Genomic DNA, 23106 nt, shown 5'->3' with positions numbered 1-23106 from the left:
GACTCAAAACCATCTATTACAGGATCGTAATGACAGATGGTTTAACACAATTATCCAGACAGCGTGGATCATTTCGCCCCACAAAAGCAAAGTTTTATTCCATTTATGTCTTTCATCTCATCTTAAATTATACATTCTTTCTCATTATATATGAGCAATCCTTCATCTGCCACGTCTTTTCCTATTTATGTTTTATCTCTTTGGTGCTTTGTTTTTATATCAAATGCTCTCCCGAATTATTTTCTTTTTTAGTAGCTTAAAGAACTGAGGAAGAATTTGACAATTACTTTTTTTTTTACCTTCAGAAATCAATATAACTCATCATCATCCAAGATCGCACTCATTCTTACCGTGGCTGCAGTTCTCTTCATCACTATGATCCATGCAGTCCAACACATCATCACAGCGCCAGCGCCGAGGGATACAGTGAGCCCGATTCAGACACAGGAACTCATCCTCTCTGCACTCCTTCACACAGCCAATCTGTCCACAAAGAAACACTATAAATCATCAAGCAGCAATCGAAGCGAACCAAAACTTTGCGCTAAAACACGTGCTGATATGATCTGTGAAGCAGCTTCTCACCGCACAAGTGCTCTACACTGTGAAGCTACATGGTTATATTGTGATTCTTTGCAACCTGCTTGCTGCACTAACCTCATCTGAGCCATCTAGACAGTTGTCATGTCCATCACACCGCAGGCTGGCTGACACGCACCCTCCGCTGGCACACACATACTCATTCACAGAGCAAGAGGGGATGACTGGAAGAGTGAGGCAAATATTAGTCAATGTCTCACATTTCATCACAACACAATCAGTCGCATGAGACCTTTTCTGTTTCTTCTTCTATAAACAAATAAAAAGCTCTAAATCAGGATAACACTGACTAAAAATGTGGCTCATGGACACAACTCCTAAAGACAGTAAGAAGGTTGTATTCATCCTAAGTGCTTGTATTGTGTAACACTTGCTGCTGGTCAAAGGGCATTACCTGGCCATTTCTATTCCTCTCCAAAATATTGTATTCCAAAACCATGAGATTTTTCTGAAGGCCTCGCTCCCTTTTTCATACCTTCTTAGTTTTATTGTGCAGTCCAATGATATCAGCACATTGACCATTTCTTTAACCAGTTTCACCTGGGTTTAATCATCTTGGATAAAATTTCTGAATGCGATTTATGATTTTCAACACAGTTTAACACCTCAAAGAATTTCTTTGACATTGACAGTAGGTTGTCCTTTCGTAACATTTAGGCAAATTACAGTATTACAGAATTTTAACACAAATGTGCAGGGGTAAGTAAGAAATTGTTGTGCATTCAACTAAATCCTTCATTTTGCATTAAATGGATAATCAAAATGTGTCAGATATAAATGTTTATTCTATTAATAGCAGTATATTCATGAAATGAAGCCTGTGTTGGCAAAGTGTAGTCAGTGTGTCAAAAAAAGCACATGTGAGACAACTAAAAAAACAACTAAAAAAAGAAATGAGCCAGTAGTATTTGCATATTGTCATATTCACATATGGGAGTAAGAATGGGTATAAAATTAGTGCCTGAACATTAAAATATATCTAATAAAATAAACTAATATTTACCAGAGAAGATGGCACAACATTTAGAAACAGGGAATGTTATATATTGCTCAGAGATACAAGTCAGCAGCACTTTATGCCATCCTTTTACAAACTATGCGAGTTAGGTAGTAGTTAGTTCACCTGTTCCCTGGCAGTTTTTTTCATCTTCCCCCATTTTGCAATCTTCTTGACCGTCACAAAGCCACTTCACTGAGATGCAGAGATTGTTATGACACCGAAACTGGTCATCTGCACAGTGTGCCTCACAGTCTTTCTGTGAACAGATACAGCAAAGGGCTTCAGAAATCAAGGGTATATATATATAAAGTGACTGGTAGACACAGTTTTATAATTACAATGTTATGAAGAATATAAAGTGTATGGATGGTTTTACAAATCTATGATATAATAACCAGGTGTTTATAACAAGCCAACACTGAAACAGGATGCTGTTTATGCCTAAGTTGATCAGAAATTAGTCAAAGAATAATGAATCGTAATAACAGGCCCTTGTCCTTGAATTATTAATCCTGCAAAAATCATGTTAGACCAGACAATGCTATATGAATGCACATCATTGTTCATTTCTTCACATAAAACCACAGCGGGTTATATCAATTTGAAGCTTTGTAAACTGTCTTAAGCAGTCTGAAATCACTAAATCAGTGAGTCCTCTCCAAAGTTTACATCTCTTTGGGTTACAATCTGTGTTTCGGTCCCTCCAGAAAAATTCAAACAGCAGGGCCACTCTAGCAGTGATTCATACAGTGATTCATAATGTGGATGTTGGCTTATTCCAAGTATAGAATAAAACATTGACTCTTAAATAAAACTCCAAAATGCAGTAGGTTAAAGGACATTCTCTCAAACAAAATTAAACTGCTGCAGGTCAGTCACCAGTTATCAGCGATGAAGTTGAAAAATGTGTTATTTCCAGTCACGGTTTGATTAATACCCCCCACCCCAAAAAAAAAAAAAAAATGTTATTCTTTTCTACCCTTGCATGTTTCTGTCTCCTGCAGTCAGTAACCAGAAACCACAAAAACACTTGTTGACACTTTTCTGACTCCTAAGTAATGGCATTGGTAACCACACTTTACTCCAAGCCAAACAATAATACTCAAGTCTTTCTCAGATAAAACACTACTTTGGGCAACACAAAGATAAAGAAAAAGAAACATCTGAAATTGTCTAATGAAATTATGCAAATGATGTTAAAGTCTTTTTTCAATGTACTTTGAATCCCCACTTAAAAAGTACTTACATTGCTTTCAAAGCTCAGCCTGTGCCCACTCAGACAAAAAAGATCTTCACCAAAATCGTGAGAAATGTGTTTGTTGGTTTGTTCTCCTAAAACTGAAAATAAATGTTTCATGCATTTTTCAATCCTTAAAAAAAAGACTTGAACTTGAAGGTTCATACATTAAAATCATTGTGAATGCAATGCAATGATGTGACATTGTCTTATTCTCATTCACAATGTCTATATTTAAAAAAAGAAACATCCATTCTTAAGCCATTATGACCATTGTGATTGACTGAACTGAATAATAACTGCTGACTGAAAGGCAACTTTCCTTCCCGAAATTATTTGACTGCACTGACCCAGAAAGCTGGCACTTAGGAGACGTAAGGGTTAATTAGGGTTGCGGCACTTCGCATGGAGAGGGATTATATGTTTAAAAAAAAAGAAAGAAAGAAAGAAAAAAAAAAGCTGAGCAAATGTTGAACAGGGCAATAAATTAACAAGAATAATGAATCGTAATAACAGGCCCTTGTCCTTGAATTATGCATGACACTGCAATATTACAACCGGTGGGGCTTTTTTTGCATTAATCCTGCAAAAATCATGTTAGATCAGGCAATGCTATATGAATGCACATCATTGTTCATTTCTTCACATAAAACCACAGCGGGTTATATCAATTTGAAGCTTTGTAAATTAAGATTTTCAAGCATCTGTATGAAAAATACAACAGGTCTTTGTTTTGCTGACATGTAGGATTAAGATTTCCAAAACCAAAAGAATATGCGGTATTTCATGCACTAATGCACCTGAAGGCACAATAATTCATCACAGGAATATTTTCTGTCCAGCATTCTTTTGAAATATGGTGACCATGATGAGGAGATTTGGATAAGCACAATGACTAATACCTATAATGGAGTTATTTCTTAGCAAGTGGAGTTATGCGCATCTAAATTCAGCCCTCTTTTTCAAATTGGATATTTTATCTTGTGCTGCAAGCTATACTTCTAGGTGAACACGTACAGATGGAATTACACTGTTCATAAGCTATAATGTGGCTCTTGTCCAATGTAATTTGTAAGTGTTAAACCCAGTGACCTGTAATTTGGAAAGTACCCATTACAGATCCCCTACTTAAACAACATCAGATGCACATGATGATATAGTGGAGAGTGACCTGCTTGATCTCTAATAATACTAATAAACAGCAATATGCCAGTGAAGGCAAAATGCTGATTACAGTGTTATTCTTTTGAAGATTTTTTTTCTCTTTTGTGTAGTATTTTAATTCCAACACAATCCCAATTCCAAAAAAAGCTGGCACACTGTACAATGGAAATAAATAAGAAATAGCGATTTATAATCATCATCAGTGATTTGTAAATATCCAAGACCAACATTTTATTGACAATAGAATATAATAAAAAAACCCAAAACATATCAGCAGGTCTTAAAAAAAGTTGGAACTGGGGCAACAAAAAAGCTGGAAGTAGGACTACGAAGAAACAGCTGCAGCGACATGTTGCAGTTTATTAGCTTAACTGGCAACAGGTCAATAACATGTTTGGGTGTAAAAAGAGCACTTTAAAGAGTCTCTCAGCAGTAAAGATGGGCACTGGCCCAGAAATCTGTAAAAAGCTGCGTCCACAAAATGTCAGCCAATTTTAAAATAATGTTCCTCAGTATAAAAAAAAACAAAAAAACAACTTTGAATATTCCATGATCTACACCACATAATTTCATCAATAGATTCAGAAAATCTGGAGACATCTTTGTGAGTAAAGGACATTAAAGGACAAGACCGTTTTTTTGACATTGGGCCCTTGATTTCACATTATAACATGATGTTCTACTCACCCCTGCTTGTTGTTGGTAATTTGGAGCTGTTCCGAAGATATTCGAGAGGCGTCTGGCTGCTCTCTTGAGATATTCGGCCATGAAACGGTTTCCTATGGGCAACGTTATACAGGCACAAACTACGCTGTTTATAATTTATTAATTACTGTACACTAGCACTGATAACGTGGAGGTGCGTCGCTTACTTAAAAAAATCCGGGTTACTGTAATTTTGAATTTTTGTCGTAAAGTGGGTGTTACTGACGTCATCATCGTGCTACTACCACAGACAGCCCACAGACAAACACACACAGACTTTACGACAAAAATTCAAAATTACAGTAACCCGGATTTTTTTAAGTAAGCGACGCACCTCCACGTTATCAGTCCAAATTACCAACAACAAGCAGGGGTGAGTAGAACATCATGTTATAATGTGAAATCAAGGGCCCAATGTCAAAAAAACGGTCTTTTCCTTTAATCATTGTACATCAGAAATTGGGCAGCACTGCATTAAAAACAGTCCTGATTCTGTCCATGCATGGGATCAGGAACACTTCCAGAAATCATCCTCTGTGAACTCGAACACGGAAGCCAGAAATGTTGCTATCTTCTCTGCACAAAAGCAAATTTTTTAAATGATTTTTAAATCATGGGCACTCAGTCCTTCAGACTAAAGAGCATAAAGACATGGCTTGTTATCACTGCTCTGTTCAAAAGCCTGCAACTTTGATGGATGGTTAATGTAAAAATGTATATGAAGTTTTTAGAGCAACATATGCACCCTATACAGATAAAGAATTATTCAGGAAAGGCCTTGCAAATTTCATTAAGACATTGCTAAACTACATACTGTATCTGTTACAGCAGCATGGTGTCATAGTAGAAGAGTCCAGGTGCTGGACTCAGTCTGCCTGCAGTCCACACCTCTCACCAATTGAAAACATTTGACGCAATATGAAACAAAAAAATACAACAAAGAACACCCAGGACCGTCCAGTAGCTTGAATCTTATTAACATTTCTCTTTCAAAGTTTCAGCAACTAGTCTCCCAAGTTCCTAGATGTTAAAAGAAGGGAAGGTACACAGTGATAAACATGGTTATATCTATATCTCTAATATATATATATATATATATATATATATATATATCAATATTTGACACGTTTTCTATTCTATGTTCTACTTGAATAAAATATGGGTTTATTATATTTTCAAATAATTACATTTTTTTCCCTTCATTTTTCATTTAAGACAGCTCCCCCACTTTTTTGGAGTTGTAAAAACTTAGGACACACATTCTACACACAGACCTCATCTGAATTATCCAGGCAGTCGTAGTCTCCATCACAGCGGAATCGGGAGGAAATGCACTCTCCGTTTGCGCAGGCAAAGTCTTTGTGGTTACATGTGACTGGCTCTGTGTGGAAAAGGAAAACACAAATGAAACGACATTATACCAAACTGATTGTTCTTCTTGCAATATACGCACAAACACACGCCAAATACATAAAAAATAAGGGAAAAAGTCATCTCCAAATAGAGCAATCAGCAAAATGTTTAATCTTTAGAATCACATGTTAATGCTTTGAAAAAATGCAAAAACACAAAATGTTCTCTCTGAAGCCAAAAATCGTGGATATGCCATTTAGCAGAGGCCTGTCCCTGAGGACAATATTAGGATGCTGCTAAACAGCTGGATCGGATCCACCGTCTGGGCCCTCCCCCTTGTTATCATGGATTGTTAGCTAACTCGGGGTGTGTATTATGAGCTGTGCTTCAACAGAGACTCCCATCAGGCATTGCAGCAAAATCTGATTTGCAGCCCCTCCATTGTCTGCTGGTCCACCTGCTTAATGTTTCTTGCCATCCAACACTTGACTGGCTTTTATTTGCATTTTAAGTGACATTAATAGGTGTGGGGACTCAAGCGGCTAATAAATCATGTTAGATGTGCGTACTCAGCAAAAGCACACAGAGGGAATGCATTTACTCATAATACACGGGCAAATAATTCCACCCACACAAACACAAATACTTGTATTTGAATAGGCAACAGGATGTGGGATATAACAATGTGGGTTAGCAGGGTCATTTTATGAGAAGATAAAAAGAAGCTCAGAAGCAGCACAGATAATAAAAGCAAGCTTGAAAGGGAGAGTTGAGTGTGGTGGTTCCATAGTCAGTTTGAATACATGTTATTTCTGTTGATATTTCTGGGTGTGGAAGAAAGGGTGGTTGTGATGGTGGGAGGGACAGTCAGGTGTCCTCAAGGGAATCAAATTCTTCAAAGTGGGTGTAGAGCGTCAATAGTGGACATGACCAAATAAACAGCGCTAACTGCATGGGAAGTTGTCAGGTACTCACTGCAATTCTCCTCGTCTGAGCCGTCTCCACAGTCATTTTGGCTGTCACACCTCCAGTGGTCTGGGATGCAGTTGTTATTTTCACAGCGGAATTCATGAGGTCCGCATGTCTTTTCATCTATTTCATCAGGAGTGAAAAAAGTGGAAAAAAAAAGAACATGATGTAAATGGCATCAAAGAGCATGAATATTAACAGGGTATCTGCACATTTTTTATCAACAAATTTAATGACTTTTAAGACCTTTTTAAGACCTCTAAGAATAAAAATTAAGACCATTACCACGGCAAAAATATATATATATAAAAACTACACTCTAGGCTGTTCGGTGTTGAAAAAAAGTCCAGTGTGAAATGTGTGCTTCAGTGATACTGAATCAGTGTGTCAACATGATCGCATAAGATTTGAACGCACAAGGGAACACCACACACTACAGGACAATCGTGCCCAATTGTCACACCTCTGCGAAGGAGTGTGTTTTCGCTGCCATTTGTCTGTCTGTTTGTCTGAGGCTCTGAGCAAAATAAATCCATAATTGAACCTAATTTTCGAGTTATGTCTACTGTGCTTTTACAACTAGCAAAACAATTTTACTACCCAAGTTAACTTAAACCAGAACTTTGGACAACTCACGTGAAGCACAGACTATGGACAGTGACTTTGCATTGCATAAACCACACAACAAAATTTAATTTCCTTCGGGATTAATAAAGTATCTCCAATCTAATCAAATAAATAAAAACGAGCACAGACCGCTCATACAGTCAATGGCACGAACCCATAGAAAAAATACACACTCTCACACACATCACACAACCTGACTATCAGTAACCTACACAAACCCACACACATAATGGCTCGGCGGCCAGCAATCGGATAAACCAATGAAGTGAATCAATCCTGTGAAAGAATGAAAACAAGTGAATGAAACCTGCACTCACCCATTATGAAGTTAACTCTGCCAGCCCCATAATCTTCCCCCTGCTCAGCTAACTCCTTGACGTCGGGTATGGTTGGTAACGTTACGGCGGCTAGCATTAGCAACGAGGCTGCTAGACTTGCTAAATCGGTAAGCATTAGGCTACTGAAGAAAGCTAGTCTTTTTAGCTACGTTATATTATCATCTTTCTTCTAGGCTATAAGTCAACCTTTGTTTACGTCCACTGGCCCTAACCTGACGCGCTTGCTGTCAAATCACCGGAAGTTTTCACCGGAAGTACTGGCGCACACACAAAACGTTAGCGTTCGCCATATTGTGCACAGAGCGATAGAAAATCGTCTCTCCAGACATATCTTTCTTTCATTTCGCCCAGATGAAATTTAATGCCACTCTTCGAAAATCGGCGAAATTTAAGACATTTTAAGACCTTTAAAAAAAGTATTTTTTATTTAAGACTTTTTAATACTTTTTAAGGATCCGCGGAGACCCTGATTAATTGAGTGCTAGTTTTCGAAGTTCCAAGGTACAGTCATTATTTCCTCAGGGTTTACCTGAAAAAGTCTGACATGGAGTTCAAAACACAGCATGCTCTCGAGAGGCAAACGCAACATAAGACGAAATACCTGACTGTTCTACCAGTTCTCTTCTATAGATTTGTGACAAGAAGTTGGCAAAACTGAACATTCTTGAATCCATCCATCCATCCAAGATCATTTCAGAGCACAGCACAGAAGAGAGGTTTTCGTTTCAATCACAATTAGTCTGTGTTTGTGCTCCTGTCAGCAGAGTAGCAAAGGAAACATTGATAGCTATAAGTTATATTTAAATTGCTATCTTTTTTTCCAACTGAGCCAGAAATTAAGTTATAGCTCTCACCACTTATGTGTCATGAATCTCTCTAATAAATGGAAGAGTTTCTGTTCCTGTCCATTTCCGGCCTTCATCGACAATAATTTGTAAAATCTGCTTCAAACCACTGCCGGTGTGTGCGCTGGTGGGGGATCAAAATGAAAGCAGCTCGAGATTGATAACATTTTGATAAAGAGTGCTCTCATTTTAGAGTTTTCTGTTCTGTGGGTGGGGGTTAGTTCGGACTTCGGAGCCTCGGTGACCCGTGTTGTTAGTTACCTGTGACATCCTCTGTGATTTCACGGATCGTGTCACATTGAGGCACTTATTTGTGGCCTCCCAAATAATGAGGATGATATGAAAGTTAATAAAACATGGTTTATAAATAAACATATATAAGGTCGTATATGTTTGACAAGAAATAATGTTGAACGTCTTGTGAAGTCATTCAGTTATAGAGATATTGTTGGTGAGTCCACCTGAAATTTTGGCTCGTGTTTGTCTGTGAGGGTAAGTGGTAAATTGCTGCTGCTTTTGACAAAAGATTTAGTCTGAAAAAAAAAAAAAAATCAAACATTAAACAAAAATCTGAAAAATACATTCTACTTTTAAACGTTAACAGCCAGTGATAATTATTCTAATTACCCTAGTATGTTTTTCAATAAACGCTTTGATTTTATCTCTACAGCGGTAGTGCTCCCTTAGAATACCTTCTCAAAGTCAAACTGAGCATTCTTTTAAAAAGTCCTTTCCATGCATACATCATGAGGGATAATGGCCAAGGTAACGTTGTTATTCGTTAGGGAAAAGATGTGTCAGAAGTGAAGGGTGGCAGCTTTTGCCTGGATCTCTTTCCAACATGACAGCAGGAGGAGAAAATCAAGGAGGAAAACTGAATGTAGAACACGGTCACACAAAGCAGCAATTCATTAGAGAGAAGCTCAGTCACTAACAGTATTTTAGAGATATGACAAAGAGAAATATTTTCCATTTAAGTAAGAGGTCATTATCAAGATTACAAGCTAAAGTGTGTGAGAATTGGTCAAGTAATTTGAGCAAAAAATAAAACAGCTATAAAGCAAGACTGTCTCTTTCTCTCTTTTGCTGAGATTATGTTAATCAGTTGACTCGTGGCAGATGATAGTTTTGCATTTGGTAATGCTAAAGGGTATTCTCAAGTGAATTCATGAAGAAAAAATGTAACTGAGCAATTCTCTGCTCACTGCTAAATTAGCAAGTTTACAGGCTCAAAAAGTCCACATTGAAACATGATATGTTCAGATATAATTTTCCTTACCGGAACTATAGGCAAGGCGAGGCAAGGCACGTTTATTTGTATAGCACAATTGCTTTGCAGATACATTAAAACAGTAGAAAATTTAAACAAAAAAGAAAGAAATAAGAACAATAGATCAAATCAGATAAAAGTTTTGAAACTCAAGCTTCAGATTTGGAGCTTCATTCAAATGCAGCTGAAAATAGGTGTGTCTTCAACCTGGACTTAAATACACTGAGTGTTTCAGCTGATCTGAGGCTTTCTGGGAGTTTGTTCCAGACATGTGGAGCATAGAAGCTGAATGCAGCTGGGAACTGATAAAAGACTGGATCCAGATGACCTGAAGGGTCTGGAAGGTTCATGCTGGGTCAGGAGGTCACTGATGTGTTTTGGTCCTAGACCATTCAGAGCTTTATAAACCAGCATCAGAACTTTTAGTACTTGGTCCAAGAGTGTTTGGTTGTTTTAACACTGATAAATTAAAAGCATCCTAAAATGAGTCAACACGAACACTGTAAATGGTCGTGACTGGTGAAATTTCTTTTTTTCGAACAGCTAATATTTGTTCTCTCACTGTATAGAAAACTTTTGTGGGATTCTGGACAGTGTCAAGGTGGTTTAATCTGGCATGACCCGGCCTGAAAAGATGCTCCAGAAAGAAAATATCAGGTTTTACATTTGATCAAATAATTTAACAGAAGAACATTGTAAGCGGAAAAAAAGTTTAAAATATGATCTGTAAATTTATTAGACTATAAGATAACTACGAAAATAGTTTTTCAATGTGGCGTGCCTAAATATGCACCAGTGTGCATCTGACAATGAGTAATAACATAAACACTCAAATGTGTATTATTCAATTATCTCGTCTATCTCCTTGGACATCGGACCAAGGAGTAAGAGTGCACAATCGGACGTCATGAGGCCTGACGTCTAATGGTCATGTCCAGTTTTCCTGTCCACACCTTGACATTACAATTAGACTCGGAGAAAATCTTCACCACAGAAAAACAAAGCAAAAAAATCGAATCACAAAAGAGCATAGAAAAGTCTGTGGTTATCAAAAAATACTCAGTTCATGTATATAGGGCCTCTCAGCTCAAAGTTTAAGGTACATTTCCCTCCTTGATGCTTCTTCCCTCTGAGGAACCTCACACACACAACTGCATCTGCTTGCACCTCTGTGCTTGGCACGAAAACAACACACATACACAGAACAAATTTCAAGGGCAGGAAATCACCTCCAAACTGTCAGAGTACAGATAATGCTGCTCGTTGTACTAGCTCGAGGGCAAAAAGGTTAGAATATATTTTCCCCTGTCAGTGCTAATAGCAACTTTGGAAAGCTCATATTTACTTGGTATTTTATAAGCATACCAGACTGGTGAAGAGTTGTAAAAGATGGAAATATAATCACTCTAACGATTTCTCATAGTAGCTTGACAGGAGCTCAATTTCCCATCATTGTGTTTATTTTGTAACTTCAGCACTTCAGTGTTTTATTCAGACCTCCAAATCAAATCAAAAGCTAAATTAAATTCATTGTTTTTATAAGGTCTGAGTGAAAGATTTATTGACAAAACAGAGGAGAAAAATAAAAAACATTGTAGCCTGGGTAAGATATACGCTAAGAACAGCTGAAAGGTTGCCCATTCTTTATAGAAATGTATTATCTTATAAATAAAAAAGGTTGTATTTGTCCTGTTTTACACAATAACATCAAGCAAATTAAATCTGTCTCAAAGGGCTTTGTTACCTGCCCCAGTTTTTTTTGAGTGAAAGACTATTCAAATAATGCTAAACTCACGCTAAAAATGCCTCTGATAGCTGCCCATCATGACATTTTCACTCAGCCATGAGTGAGGCTGTGAAAACAAGCGGGAGGAACTGAGTCACCCTGAGTCACACTAGAGTGAGTCTATGTGTAAAATTACCTTGGAATACATCTGAATCATCTTGCTTCAACTGCAGATTACTGCATGGGTGTGATTTCTGGTTAAGTGGGTTCCAGTTACTCACCACAATTAGCCTCGTCAGATCCATCTGCACAGTCTGGGTCCTCGTCACAAACCCACAGCTTGGAGATGCAGTGCATGGAGGCCTTACACTGGAACTGGTCTGGGGAGCAGGTGCTTTCAGCTATATTCAGAGAGAATAGGAGTGTAAGGAGAGGAGGGAGGCAACATGTTTGATTATTGTGGAAGAAATATTCATCTTTCTAAAAACCTGATTAATCATATACAGCTATAGTGAAACAGAAGCCAACAACATCCCCTAAACACCTGCTATACCCTCATTATCAGTGTTATACCAAGGTAGCAGGAGGTTCTAGTTATAAAACTCAACATTGTTTCAAATAGCATTTCAATTTCACTGGTGTAGTGTTCATTACAAAGGTGCATTTAAAACCACATTCAATCATGCAGGAAGTCTAAGCAGAGCTGCAGTAATTAGCTTGGCTTTAATTAAAGTCTCTCTTTCTCCTATTGACTCGCCCGGATTCTCTTCGCCCCACTCTCAACCTTTCTGCAATCATATAAAAGACAAATGCAGCAGTCTGAAAGATTTGAATGGGGTGTGATATTCTGAAGAGTTACATCATTGCAGAGAAAACCTGTTCTTATTCTCTGTGTGACTCAATATCTAATCCCTTTTCTCAGGAACAAGCCATAACAGGGGTAATCTCTTTAATACTTTTATGACGACAATGTAATGTTAATGGTGTCTCACATGATGCCCAAGCACCGACATGAATGATTTGCTTGAAAAAAGCTTAATCAAGGTTATTTGTCTGAATCTGCTAGATTTCATTTTTACAATACAGACATGAAATAATTGTTTCATCTCTTCTTTCCTGATTAAAGTCTTCCCAGTCTAAGAGCTCTGTAAAAGCAACTCAAGATAATGAGTGTAAAAGTAATAATGCTGAGCCTTACGGCAGTCTGTCTCATCCTCTCCGTCGCCACAGTCGTCCTGACCATTGCAGCGCAGGTTAAGAGGGATACATTTTTGTTTCCTGGTGCACTTGAACTGGCCCGAGAGACAGATGTATGTCTCTAAAAAAGAAAATAGGCAGAAGTGGATCATTTTAATACAAAATAAATAAAATTGCCCCATAAAGCAAACATTGGGTTATGGAAATATCTTTATTCACTATAATGAATACACTTCTAGGTCTCAAAAGAAAACATTTAGTACATACTGTATGTTTATCCACAAGTCCAAAATTCAGTAGTGTCACAATATAAAGTGCCTGTTGTTTTGTACCAGGCAGCATTCCCGATCATCACGACAACATGTAACCATGGATTTATCTTTATTTTAGCCTTAATATGCCATATATTTTGTATTGTCAACCCTAACCAACCATGACTGACAGCAAAGTAGAAAAATGAGAAGTCCTTGAACAATAATGGGTTGGATGTAGCTTGGACTTGGGTTCTTTGGCATGACTGCAGTTTAAAACAACCTTCCTATCTACATATAGGAGTATTTGAACATACAATGATTGTGCAGAATCACATTTGTGACAGTTTCATCTTATCCAATTTGCATAAAAGAAAACAGGTGCATGTAACGCTTGGATGTTTTTTTTTATTATGCATGACAGTTTCAGTGTTTAAGCCTTATTGTGAAACTGCTACAATTTGCGTTTTACACTCACTAGCTATTACAAATTCTGGAGTGAGACTGTGTTGGAACACCTGATGTCTTATAGGCTTTTCTTCCAAGAAATAATAATAAGAAAAATCCATGTTGATGACAAATTTTGTGCAGATGCTATTAATGAAAAATCACAAAGATCCACTAATAATCATGGATTAATCATAAAGCAGACTTCTGACAAAAAATAAGAATAAGAATAGGAAACAGCCTTCGTCTCCTTACCACAGTTAGCTTCATCTGTGTTGTCACCACAGTCGTTTTCTCCATCACAGATGAAGGGGGGAAGAGCACAAAGGCCGGTTCCACACTGAAAACGTCCAGGCTGACATTTGAATTCCGCTGTTCAGAAGGAAGAATTATACCTTGAGCAATTAGGTAAAAAAAGGTAAAAACACTCACAAACATGCAAGAGAAACAGAAAAAATTAATTTTGACTCGTTATGGTTTGTAACTACTTCAAAGCCAACTTTGAAATAACAGAGCACTCACGGCAATCAGGAGGCTCGTCTGAACCATCCCCACAATCATCAACCGTGTCACACTTCCACCAGAAAGGAATACACTCATCCGTCCCACAACGAAACTACATTGGAAAAAAGAAAAGAAAAAGGTTTAGTCAACATAAATGTTCGACAGTCTATTTCGTCTTCAACCCTCATCAAAGCCAAAGCTGAAATCAATAATACAGAAACATTTCCTATGCCTTTCAGTACATGTTAGAAAAGGAAAATCCTACAAATAAGTGAGCAAAGCAGTTTGCTTTCAGGGGCACTTCACTGATCCGAATAGACAAGCAAACAACATGACGTTCTACACAGTAAGTGTAAAAGTGGGATGGAAGATTATTGAGGCTGACCTGACTGGAGGTGCAGTTGGAGAGGCAGGTTTTATTGTCAGCGGCCAAGTAAAAATTTGTGGGGCAGGCACATTTGTGTTCCCCACCCGGGGAAAGAAGACATAAATGGCTGCATCCACCATTTGCAATCTGGCACTGGTGCTTGGGAACTGCACAGAAGGATAGAAATACATGACCGAATTTAAACTGTATGATAAAAAACAGTTCTTTCTTAAAAGGAGAAGAAAAAGGATGCTCAAAACCACTGGTTGGCATGAAAGGCCAAAGCGATTATGAGCACCAGATGGACTTCATACCTTCAGGCTGGCGCAGTGAGTGGTAAACCTTGATGGATTTGATGGCCTGCCAGGAGTTGAGGAGCTCAACGCCTTGAGCGCCAGTAGTCTTGTGAGCTCGTCGCAGGGATTTGGACTTCCCATCCGTCCAATACACAAAGTCCTCGAACAAAGTCAGTGCCATTACTCCTTGGATGTGATCATAGGACACTGGAAAAGGACAAATGACCATGCTGGCTTAAACTAAATTCTGTATTGTTCACTTTGGTAACCAGAGCGCAACTAATTGTGTAACAGGAGCATTACATCAGAAAATTTCAAAAAGATAAACACCATTTGAAAATTCATTAACAGTTCAATTCATAAGATTAACTAATGATTTAGTGATATTTCTTTAATATGATACACCGATATTACCATGTTCATCTAATATTCAACATAAATATCAGCAATTGTACTGTCATGGCCATAGTAAGTGATATAATATCATGGCAAATTCTGTTTCACTGAGCCGTAATACTAGATTTTGAAACACAGTTTCATCTCACCTTTGCGCCTTTGGGTGCCATCCATGTTGGCGAATAGGATGTGGTTGTCGTCCGCCCAGTAGAGCCTCTTGTTGGTATAGTCAATAGTGAGAGCAGTGGGGCTATAGATCTCTGTGTCAATGATAACCATTTGCCCTCGGCCATCCATGCCTATCCGCCCAATGTGAGGAGGTTCACAGCAGTCTACCCAGAACACATACCTAGTCGGAAATATTGGAGAATCCTGAAAATCATGCATTACGGCAGCCGATGTTTATCCATCCATTTTTTATACCCGCTTAATCCAACTCGGGGTTACAGGGGGGCTGGAGCCTATGCCAGCTGTCGTTGGGCGAGGGTACACCCTGGAAAGGTCGCCATTGCCAATGTTTATGTGTGTGGGAATTTCCAAAAACAAGGCAATATATAATATATAGGATGTAAAAGGAACAAAGTTAGAATTTAAAAGAAAAAAATAGCAAAGTTAATTAAAAAGGAACAATATGAGAAGACACAAGAATAGGGTCCAGAAAGAGTAAAATGAAAGATGTGATTATACAAACAAGCAGAGGTAGAATTAAGATAGGACAGGAGAAGAGAATATTGGATTGTAGACAATTGGTGCTTCTCAAAGTCAGAAGGGAGACTTATCAGCTAAGTTCTAAAAGGCCACGTCATCAAATTTCATCAAAGGACTGTTCTAATGTCAAGGATTCTATGAAGGACTTAGTTCTTTGTTTGGTGAAATTTCGAGCATGCTTCTGTTCTGTACATCTTCTAAATGCACCAGATAAACCTGCGAGCACGTCCACAAGGGTGCACACAGAAAATGCATCAATGTTGGCACTAAATATAACACGTCTTGAATGTGATGGGCCTCAAAAAAGTTGGAACAGGGGCAAGAAATGGCTGGAAAAGTAAGGGGTACTAAAAAAAATAAAACGCCTGGAGAACATGTTAGGTTAACTGGCATCAGGTCAGTAACATGGCTGGATATAAAATGAGCACCCTAGAGAAGCAGAGTATCTCTGAAGTAAAGATAGGCAGAGTTTGGCAATCTTTCAAACAATTTCAAAATAATGTTCCTCGATGTAAAATTTTTGAAGAATAGTCTATCATGTACAGTGCATAATATCAAATCATAATATCACAATATAACTCTGTGTGCAAGGGACCCAGCCAAAAATACAGGATGCATGTGATCTTAGGGCCCTCAGGTGACACTGTAAAACAGATATGATTATGTCCTGGAAATCACTGTATGGGCTCAGGCACAAATCCAGAAATCTCTGCCTGTGAACACAGCTCATTGTGCCATCCACAAATGCAGGTTAAAGCTCAATCATACAAAGGAGAAGCCATGCGTGAACATGATCCAGAAATGCTGGGGTCTTCTCTGGGCTAAAGCTCATTTGAAATAGACTGAGGCAATGTTTAAAACCTTACCAACACCTGTCTTTTTGGTAGCTAGCTAACACCTACTAGCTATTTTACAGCCACAACAGTTTCCCAACTGTTCCACAAATGTAGAGTTCCTCATATCCAGGAAAACATGAATAAAATTGTTTAGCACATAATTAAATTCCTTGAACGTGTGCTGTACCTGACAATTTTCAGATTTGAAACAAACTATCACAATGCAGGTAAATCAATGCTTCTCAAGAAAACAGTACAGTGGTACAGTATGGTGAGCTTGACAGTAAAGAAACTATACTCACCCTGTCTGGGGATCAAGAGCTAGATCTGTGGGGTTCTTAAGGCCAGAACTGATCAGGATGGTGGGGTAGAGGCCATTGGCTTTGGACACTTCAAGCGTTTTCCTTTCTGCATCACACCAGTACAGATTCTTCCCTATCCAATCCACTGCTAATGCGCTGGGCACCGCTGTCCTGTGTACTATCTATTAGGACAGAGAGGGAGAAGTGAAATCCAGTGTTTGTTTATTGCACATCTTTGAAATCATCGACATTCAAGTTAAACACAAGAAACTTGTGCTAAAGAAATACAATGGACCAGACTCAGTGTATAATTCTCTATAATTCCTAAATAGATCAGTGAGCAATGCTGACCAACATATCATTGGGGTCATCAGGTGGGAACCTCTTTTCATCACTGTTTTGTCTAGTTGGGCCCACGACACCTCCAGGAGGTTAGACAGGGATCATTGGCGTCCCAGAGTCAGTACCCTAATGCCAGCCAACACTGCTCCTCACACTACAATAACCATATTTTTTTTCCACAACCGCAAGCTACCCCAGCCTCTCACCAAATGCACACCAGTCACAGCGGGGTGGGGATACAAACCCTGGTTCGGGCATGACAAGACACACTAGCAGATTCAGCAGACAAACTCACCTAAACAGTCCTACAATCACTAAAAATGCCAGCAAAACAAGGCCATACAGGCCAACTCACCTAAAATGGCCTCCTGGTTTCAAAAGGCTCACATGGGCCACACCCCCCACGTAAATACATGGATTTCTTCCTTGCTTCTTCCAAGAGTCTGTTTACCCTAAGTGCTCCCCCTGCTGGGCCCCCAGCTACTATTGCTTCTTCTAATCCAAATCCACTGTATGGACTTTACTGCCTCATCTGACACTGCCTTCAGTATTTTCCTTACACCCAACTCCCTCAACAATGAGACAACAAATCCACAAATTGCCACAAATCCTCGACATCCTACTTCCACTGGACATATCCTGTCTTTCCGTCCTCGTTGCTCTGCTTCTGCCCCCACCTCTACATACCTAAGCTTTTTCCTTTCATACTTCTGCTACTAATTCCTCCCAAGGAACAGTCAGCTCTATGAAACAGACACTCATTCTACTCCTCGACCACAAGACTATATCAGGCCTTAAATTTGTAGAGGCTATTTCGTGGGGAACAACAAGTTTATTTCCTAAATCTACCTGCATCTCCCAATCACAAGCATCCTCTAAGCTGTCTTGCCTCCTTATGGTCTTATTAACTTTTTGCCCCTGGAGCTGGAGTATCCCTTTCCCATACAGTGACACAGTACTTTAGCATCTAGGAACACCTAGTCACTTCCTAATGTAAAAGCTTAACTAATCATCTTTGAAATCATCTATATATTTTATTAATGCATGTAAAGAAATAAAATGCATTTTAGCTAAAGTATGAGGGACAGCATGATCAAATTACTTCAATTCACAGAAATAAAAAATTAATAAATAAAACGACTAGTCACTTTAATAACCCAAACAAAAAAGTATTTTTTCCTCCACACAACCTTAAACTCCATCTTAACATCCTGAAATGAAATGGACTTGCTTTTAGTGAAAAGGAATGATTTGCTTTGGAGATCATGCCTTTGTTTGTTGCCATGGTAATGTCCATACATACATCTTACTGTGTGGCACAAAGGTTGTTCAGAAAACTGACGGGTGATCATTTATGGCCTACAGCTACAGACCAGCAACTGGGATGGTATTTTAATGCAGATTTGCATAGAAAATACTCAATCAGGTTAGATGGAAAGGAGCAGGCAAAACTAGTTTCAAAAGATTTTTTTTTAAAACATTGACAGTGAAATATCAGGATGTGCATCACACTAGATATTTTCTCCTCTCCAGGATATTATTAAAGTCTTATCATTTGATATTTTTCTACTATCACAGTGTCAACTTTGTGGGAAATGTAACACTATTTCTCTTTTTGAAATTACATTACTCCAATACTGGAGCTGGGAATCCTCGTGTTACCTGCTCAGAGCCAAATGATTTCACATAGGTCCCATGTGTATGAGTTGACTAGTCTGGTGTGAAGAAAAGCATATTAGTTTTAAACTTCTTTTAAAAGGTCAAGTAGCTTTGTCTAATGACTTTTAAATTACAATCTATAGCTGAAAATCATCCACACTGCTATAGTTGTGGCTGGCACAAAGCTACCAGATTAACCCTTTGCATTTGCATGCACAATGGGTGATCTGACAAGGAACAACATGCAGATGCAATTTCATGCAAACATGATCACCAGCATTGCACCAGTGCCCACTGAGTGTAAGCATATTCTATCCTGCACTCCCAAAGAGTTTTTATTGTGAGGAGATAGAAGGGAAAAACTGTTTTGTCAATCATTTGCCAAAAAATAACAGCAAAAAACTTTCATCACCTACATAATTTCAAATACTAAAGGCCCACTTAAAACAATTAGAAATCTGGTAAAAGAGTCAAAGTTGTGATTTTGTTCTTTGACAAGGAATATAGAATCTGGTTAAAATTAAGTGACGGTGCTTAACTGTTGGAAACAAAATCTAGGACATCCTAAGGAATTCTAATAAAACTATCCCATATTGTAGTCTATTTTCGAGGCTCTGAATGCATTAACTCAGAATAATAATTGTGCCAGCTGGAAGGCAGAGGCAGGATGTTTCAGAAACATACTTTATTTTTCAATATTTCAACAGCCTTGTAGTCTGTCATTAAGGAGCATAAAGTTATGTGGAAACATAATTTATATAACATACTCTATACAAACATATTGTATATATATAGATATATCTATATATATCTATATAGATACATATACACACACGTCAAAAGTGTCAAATAGCTTTTCCATAAAGAAAATGTGAAAAATCCAGAGTATGTTTTAACTGTGCGGTGAATGTTGCTTCACCTTGGGCAGACACAGTCTTATTATTTCCAGACATTAAAAGTAAAAGCAATGCAATTTTCATATGGTTTGCCTATGCTACAGCTGCATTTTGTCTATCATCGTTGTATTAATCCAAAATGTTTCCATGTATAGCAAGATGTGCTTGTGTCTTGTAAAGACAGCAATCAGTGAGAGTGATTTCGTCAACAATAGAGACTAATGATGGACACAGGAAAAATGCATTTAGATTATTGAAGGTAAAATTGATTATGTACTGGGGATATCTTCCATCAAATGAAAAATGGCTGCTGTGGCAGAATTCATCACATACGAAGAAGGGCAACAGCAAAATTTCAACAAGGAGTGCAGTAAGCCTACAGTTTCAGAAATAAAAAGAAAGACGTTAAAAAATGTAACTACATTTTTATCAAACAACTCAAATCAGTCAAATGATCAGATTATCTGTGTTGAAAGAAAATCCCTTCTCTTCAATCTTTTCCTCCTCATGCAGCAAACCTGTGGGAATGACAGTGGATATCAGTGACTCTTTTAATTAACCTGATGTGAGAGGCTCATGAAACTGTGTTTAAGTTTGTCCTCTTGCAAAGCTGTGGCAGTGTCTCTAGCAGAGACTGCAGACGTAATTGAGCTGAATATGTCTAATGCCCCACACAGCAATACTAATGAGATGTGGCATGGGGGCCCAGCAGGTGTTATGCTGATGTCCCAGTATCCCCTATGGCTGGGCTCCAATCCCATGACCTTGACAAAACTGGCCATTACACCAGAGAACAGATTTGTGTCATGAAGCACGTCATCACTTATCCGAAATCCATTGGTTACATTCATAAACACACATACCACACTGTTACACAAGTAGCTCAGTGGATTCTGACAGAACTGAAAAGAAAAAAAAAATCCCAATCCTTCACAAAAGGGATGAAATGTAGCTGTCAGCGGCTGAGCACTAATAATGAGCCACTTAGTCAACATACCTGGGGTTAAAATGAGTCATCTTCAACATAGAAAAGCAGTGGCTGACTATTCTATGGAATCGAGACAGAGCTCAGTAAAGGAAGTGCAAGTTAAAGTGGGAGTGAGTAAAGCAAAGCTATTAAATCCTCTGTAAATTGCCACAAGGCACCATATGGCACATGGTCACAGCAGCTCAATTCTTTAGTACCTTCAGGTCACTCCCATTGAGGCGCATTCTGTTGATCTTTCGTCCACTCGGCCTGCTTGAGTCCACCCAATAGATAAATTCCTTCTTGTAGTCAAAGTCTAGATGGATGATGTTGTAGAGGCCCTGAGAATTAAAGTGAGAGCACAAGTACATAGAAACATATGTTTAATCGAGTAGAAATTAGTCAAGTAGAGTTACCTGTTAGAAGGTGAAAATACTCATTTGTCACTCTCACTGCCACCAAAAGTATGCAAAATTTAACTGATTATAAATTTGATGATTAAATTCCACGCACTATTATCCCTTAAAGTGAAATAAAACGTGGGTCGATAAAACAGACATATTGCCCAGACTGTTAATTTACTCTTTACAGTGTATTCATGACACATAGTTAATAAAGTTTTATTGTAATACTCTTTGGAGGTCTGTGGAGTTTATTTAAACATATAATACCCAAACACAACAGTAATTAATGAGTTTGGGTTTCGTCAACAAACAAAACAGAAAAAATATGGAAAAAAAAAAAAAAAACAGCTCAACTTCTATAGAATTTCTTTGTGTGAAGTGATCCTTGCTGTACAGGCACAATTGATTTGGGTGGTTTTCCCCAAGGTTTCAAGGCTTTCTGCAGCACAAGCCATTACAGGAGTGAGTGAAGAGCAAGTTGAAGTCCTATCAAAGCAGAAGAGCAAAGTACTTTCCCTCAGCGTCATGCTCACAGGACCCCACTGTCCGTCAGACAGTGCCGCACACCAAACAGGCACCCCCACCCTGCTGTCTCACACTGTGGGTGCTGAGAAAACATGTCAGATAATCCGACGGTGCAAAATGAGACGTCTTCATCAGATCATCAACACCCTCACAGACAGGCACCAACATGTCCTGGGGTATCTTTTTGAACTCCAAACATCAGCGACAGAGATGAAACCTGCATGACTCTTTCATCAGCACCTCTACAAAAGGGACATATTTTCTTTTTTTTTTCCTCCTGTAGACAATAAAGATGAGTGCCCTCCTCCCAAAAACAACTCAAACATATACAACAACAAAGATAAGAGTGATGGTGACATTATAAAAATAATATATTTTAGTCCAAATTATAGTAACTTTTTAATCCAAACCAAGCAGTTTTGATTTGATTACTACTCCTAACCAAGTGATGTTAGTGCCTAAACCCAACTAGCACATAAGTGTTTTGTGTCATCATGCTATTGACTAATGGTGAGTCAAAAGGGGAAAAGCATTTATCATATGTTGGTTTTCACGCTTATCTTGCACATGCAAATTATTGAAAGCGTTGCATGTAAACACACAGTCCCAACCTCCCTTCCTGCTTCCTTGTGAGGATTTTGTGGCTTGTTAGAGGAAACACTTGAGAACGGCATTTGCTCCGACATGGAAAGATCAGTTGTAAAGATGACTTTTACTTTCTTCATGCTGCTTGTGGAGGTGGTATTTTACTGGATGCTACTGTGAATCTTTAAAGGGATTAAGTTGTTTTGATTGGATGACTTGTTAATATATAATCTACAAAATGGATCAAGGGCTTGGAAAAGAGTCTGAAAAAACAGAATATGGAAAGTGACCTAAAAATAGTACAGCAGATAAAACTTTGGGCACTATCAATATGCTACTAATTTCTTGATGCATATTCAACTTTTTCCTTTTCTTCTTACACAAGACACGGTGATGTGACCGCAGTTGGCTTGTCAGCTCACTGTTTTGGTTGCAGATACTAACCAAAAGACAACTTTTAAGGACAGTTTCCATAGTAACAGCTTCCAACCTTTCATGAAAAACAGATTTTTATTAACAAGACTAATGAAATAGCTTTTCATGGAATCCTTAATGTGCAGAATTCCCAACTCTTCTCTTTGTTCTCTCAC

At 38.3% G+C, this 23106-nt stretch overlaps 1 protein-coding gene across 4 annotated transcripts in view; it reads right to left on the bottom strand.

Annotated features, from left to right (window-relative positions):
* The window catches only part of lrp1bb (low density lipoprotein receptor-related protein 1Bb), a 280141-nt gene that overhangs the window by 27419 nt on the left and 229616 nt on the right, over positions 1-23106 (bottom strand). For all 4 annotated transcript variants that reach the window (XM_075480193.1, XM_075480195.1, XM_075480196.1 and 1 more), the window contains exons 58-71: positions 21221-21343; positions 17139-17320; positions 15442-15641; positions 14915-15103; positions 14619-14767; positions 14252-14345; positions 13985-14101; positions 13033-13152; positions 12116-12235; positions 7035-7151; positions 5981-6087; positions 1724-1856; positions 658-764; positions 351-483 (exon numbers count right to left, since the gene is read on the bottom strand). In XM_075480193.1, the coding sequence (XP_075336308.1) occupies positions 351-483; positions 658-764; positions 1724-1856; positions 5981-6087; positions 7035-7151; positions 12116-12235; positions 13033-13152; positions 13985-14101; positions 14252-14345; positions 14619-14767; positions 14915-15103; positions 15442-15641; positions 17139-17320; positions 21221-21343 (1891 nt within the window). The remainder of the gene's footprint in view (positions 1-350; positions 484-657; positions 765-1723; positions 1857-5980; positions 6088-7034; positions 7152-12115; positions 12236-13032; positions 13153-13984; positions 14102-14251; positions 14346-14618; positions 14768-14914; positions 15104-15441; positions 15642-17138; positions 17321-21220; positions 21344-23106) is intronic.

Source organism: Odontesthes bonariensis, chromosome 12 (assembly GCF_027942865.1).
Source record: "Odontesthes bonariensis isolate fOdoBon6 chromosome 12, fOdoBon6.hap1, whole genome shotgun sequence".
Classification (NCBI taxonomy): domain Eukaryota; kingdom Metazoa; phylum Chordata; class Actinopteri; order Atheriniformes; family Atherinopsidae; genus Odontesthes; species Odontesthes bonariensis.
This window is presented reverse-complemented; position numbering and strand designations above follow the sequence as displayed.